At 33.7% G+C, this 4,635-nt stretch overlaps 1 protein-coding gene across 1 annotated transcript; it reads left to right on the top strand.

Annotated features, from left to right (window-relative positions):
• Nucleotides 1-543: 543 nt before the first annotated feature.
• LOC150035377 (uncharacterized) lies at nt 544-4,403 on the top strand. Its single transcript, XM_090314293.1, is given in 3 exon segments — nt 544-727; nt 3,733-3,845; nt 3,924-4,403. Coding segments are annotated over 3 exon segments (777 nt in total).
• Nucleotides 4,404-4,635: the final 232 nt, after the last annotated feature.

Below are 4,635 nucleotides of genomic sequence, written 5' to 3' on the forward strand. Positions count from 1 at the left end.
TTAAATTTCTTATGATATTTGAAAAGTTTAATTTGTTGTTATGTTTAGAAATAGTTATAAAAAGTTTAATTTATTGTTATGTTTAAAAATAGTTTAAAAAATTTACCTTATTGTAATTTTTTAAATATATTTCTTATATTTCTTATTGTGATTTTTATTGTGGTTTGTTTTTGTTAAGTTTGATAATCAGTAGAACAATTAGTAATGTATTGTTTGCCTTTTATATATATATATATATATATATAGAAAATGGCGGACAAATGCTTGGGATTTTTGTTGTTTATAAATTGTAATATAATTGATAATATTGATGAAGTTGACTATGACTGACCACCAAGTGGGAGTTTTAGCATAAATGTGAAACAGTGGAATTGTATTAGAACAATTCATTAAAATGGTTGGGATGTCACTTAGTGTAGATATGGGAACAAATAAGTTAGAAATAATATATAGACATCCTAACCTAGAACCATCAAGATCAATAATGTTATGTCATTCCCTATTCCGAATGCACAAGCTATGAACTTGATGTCCTTAATCGCGATGCCACTGCCGAATTTAGTCTATTTGTATGTAAATGTAAATAGGATAGGGGTGGATATAAACTTGAATACACCATTTAGTCAGTTTGAAGATCCAAATGAATGTATTGATCTTGATCTGGAGTCAGTTTCATCACCATGTGATAATGAAAATATGGCGGCTAACAACCAATATAACATAGAAGGTAAGGCCGGCTTTTGAGATTTCAGAACTGAAACGGACGATGAATTTGAAGAGTTGGATTTCGATGGTCGTGAACATGAGTTACTTTCAGATACATTCAATGATTTGGATATGAATGTATTGGATAGCATTCGAGAACACGACCCAATTGTAGCCCCTGTGGACGTTGACAATACTCAGTTGTATAAAGGGATGATTTGTCAAGACAAAGAAATGCTATAACACACGATCAAATGTTTTGCTATTAAATGTCACGCACCATATGAGGTTGTGGAATCGACACCGACGATTTGGACAATCCAGCAAATGGTTGGACGGGACCAAAATGTCACTATCGTTTCTGCTTACGACATATCGTCAGCAACTTTAATAAAAAGTAAAAATTTAATACATTGAAAAATTATGTTTATCGTGCTGGGTATCAGTTTCAAATTTGGAAGTTCAATAAAGGAATTGAAGATATCAAAGGAATAAATCAGAGTTGTCTGAGTTTTTTTGACAACATTGGTTCATTGGTTTAGAACAATGGACTTAAGCACATGATGGAGGGTTCAGATATGGGTGGATGACGAAAAATCTATCAGAGTGCATAAATGGCATCCTCAAAGGAGCTCGAATGTTGCCTATAAATGCTCTTGCTCAAATAACATTCTTCAAGTGCGTGAATTATTTCGAGAAAAGAAGAGAATAAATAAGGGATGCATTGAAGCGTCAAGATAAATACACCCGGTAATATTATTTTATATATATATATATATATATATATATATATGTTATTAATAATTTATTTCAAGCCTATTTTATAATACTAAGTGGAGTAAAAATTCAGGTACACACGAGAAAATAAATAAATGGACTGCAAGATCTAGTAAACATGAAGTACAATCATACGATCGGTATGAATGTGTGTTTCATGTGAAGTCCAGACGTCATAGTCTCAATGCCAAAGGAGAAAATGTTCAAATATTGAGGCTAAAAAGGTCCGAGCGGTACTGTTCATGTAACAAGTGGCAAGCGTTCGGCATTTCATGCTCGCATTTTATGGCCGTTTGCTCACATTTTAACATGAACTACGAAGATTTTATTGAGGACTACTATAAATTGTCAACGTATGCTGAATGTTACGCTCTTCAATTTCAATCTGTACTGCATGAAGATTACTGGATCACGCACCCTAATATGCCCGTCTTACATCCTGATCCATTGTTGTTGAGAAAACCTGGTAGACCAAAAAGTTCACGTTATCACAACGAGATGGATTGGACAGAACCAGTTACTCGACAATGATGTGAATTTTGTAATCAATTAGGCCATAATCGAAGGAAGTGTCCTTCGTTACTAAGACGGGCTCCAGATAGTTGGGGATTGAGAAATAATTTTATTTTTATTATATATTCATTTTATTGTATATTTAATTTTTTTATTATAATTTATTGTAATCTATAAAGTTGTACTTATTCTTTTAATTGAGAAATAAATATTTCCTTTATCATGTATAATTAATTAAGTGTAAATACTTTTATTGTATATTCAATTTTTTTTATTATTATTTATAAAGTTGTACATTATTCTTTAAATTAAGTTGTACATTATTCTTCTAATTGAAAAATAAATATTTTTTTAATTGAGAAATAAATATTTTTTTTTCTTTTAGATCATGGTTTTAAACCTAGGACCTGTTGATCCCGATGTTTTGTACGACCAGTCCATTCATCGATCATCTATTATATGGAGAAATCGTATGACTGGAGAAATATCTTGCAAGCATTGAGAGGCATTTCTCCAGCGCACTATCCCACTCTACCCTCGAATACTACCGCTACTCCGCACATCTGGATTCTATGGGGTTTCCAGATTCGGATTTATTCAGACTGGCATCTGATCATAGCCTTGGTCGAGAGATGAAGGCCTGAGACGCATACATTTCATATATCTGTTGGAGAGTACACTATCACTCTACAAGACATAGAAGTGTTGTTGAGGTTACCTGTTGACGGTGAATCGGTCATCGGAGTGATGTACGATGACTAGTTACAAGTTTGTCAACTGCACCTCGGTGTGACGCCACCTGCTGACAAAATTAAAGGATCGATGTTAAGTTTGATATGGTTAGAAATACAATTCCGTGAGTTCAAAGATGATGTAGACGAGGAAATCGTCATAAGATATGTGCGAGCATATATACTATAAATGATGGGTGGAAGTCTATTTTCTGACAAATCAAGTCATTTTGTTTACTTGATGTTCCTATCACTATTAGCTAACCTCTATGATGCGGAGCGGTATTCCTGGGGTGGAGCATGTTTGGCATGGTTGTATAGACAACTATGCAAAGCAACAAGACATGAGATTTGTGAGATAGTTGGGCCTCTCATACTTTTGCATCTATGGGCTTGGGAGAAATTTCCAACAATGGCTCCACAGCTACAACATGTCAATGACTCTCAGTTAGTTGGACGAGCCTATCGGTATGTTATTTTAATTCAATTTAATTTTTATATCACTAATCTAGTTAATTTAGAATCTAAATTTTCAATTTAAAAATTTAGGTGGAGTGACAAATTTTGTGTGATTAGGACAGCCACACATGTATTCAGCCAGTACAGATACATGTTTGATCTGCTTCAACCTGATTAGGTACATTACACTGAATCAAATTGATTATTTTATACAAATTTTTATTGTATTTGTCTTTAATATTCCTCAATATAATATTTTGTGTTTCAGGTTATTTTGGAGCCGTACAAAATCATTATGCATACTTTGTCCAATTTATGTACGAATGGTCAAAACATATGGCGGACGATGAGTCCTCTCATATGTTTTCACATTGGTGAGTGGCATCTTCTTGACAGGGTGATGAGACAGTTCGATTTTCAGCAGGATGTCCCATCTCTTGTAATACTGAACCCCTACTGCATGATATCGTCTTAAGAATTATAAATTGGTCCGAAAAAGTTGCACATTTGGTAGTGCGATGACACTATCGTGCAAGGTTTATTGCAGTGGGGGTTTCTATTGAACAATTTGACAGGGATGTCACTCAAGACTACATTCACTGGAATAAAAATATCACAAGGTGCTACGTCACTCGTCCGGGAGCAGCTGTAGGTCATCTGGTAAATGAATAAATATTATCTAATTATTTTTTATTTAAATTTATTTTAAATATTATCTAATTATTTTATAATTCACAGAGATCGAACAACAGTAGACTCCGTGATGTTGCGAATGATCTGAATCAGGTTCTTGCTATATGCAGTGACAACCAAAGCTATATGAAGGAGATACATTATATGTACGATATACCTATTGTTCCTCCACCAGCTGCTAGACGTAGAGGACCTGTTGGGGAAGAGGATGAGTTTGATGAGGTTGCCCATAATGGGGAAGAGTTGCCCCCTGTGATGCTGATGCAGAGTCAAACTGATTATGTTAGTCCGATGATGACGATGCCAGCATTTGGTTCAGGACATTATGACTTAGAGGTTGATCCTTCATCTTCATACGTGCATGGAGATGGTCGGGGTCGTGGAGAGCATAATGAATATTTATATTATGAAGTGCCTGCAGAGGTACTAGAGCAACATCAAGAAGAACTAGAGCAACCTCAAGTTCGAAGTCGACGGCGATAACCAGCTCGAAATTGACGACGTCCGCCTTGTGGGACACATTGATTTTTGTAATTATATTTATATAAATGAGATATTTTATTTTTATGAGATATTATTTTTTTAATTTTTTCTTTTTAGAGTTAAGTTAAATAAAATAATAAAATAATAAAATAATAAAATATTTTTAGAAATTAATTTTATAAAATGGAAAATTAAAAAAAAAGGTAAAGGTCGAATGTTGAAAATTGACCTAGGTAGGTCGAATTTTCAACATTTGACATATTAAAAAAAAACA

This window comes from Benincasa hispida, chromosome 6 (assembly GCF_027475165.1).
Source record: "Benincasa hispida cultivar pf3 chromosome 6, pf3_genome.v1.1, whole genome shotgun sequence".
Taxonomy (NCBI): domain Eukaryota; kingdom Viridiplantae; phylum Streptophyta; class Magnoliopsida; order Cucurbitales; family Cucurbitaceae; genus Benincasa; species Benincasa hispida.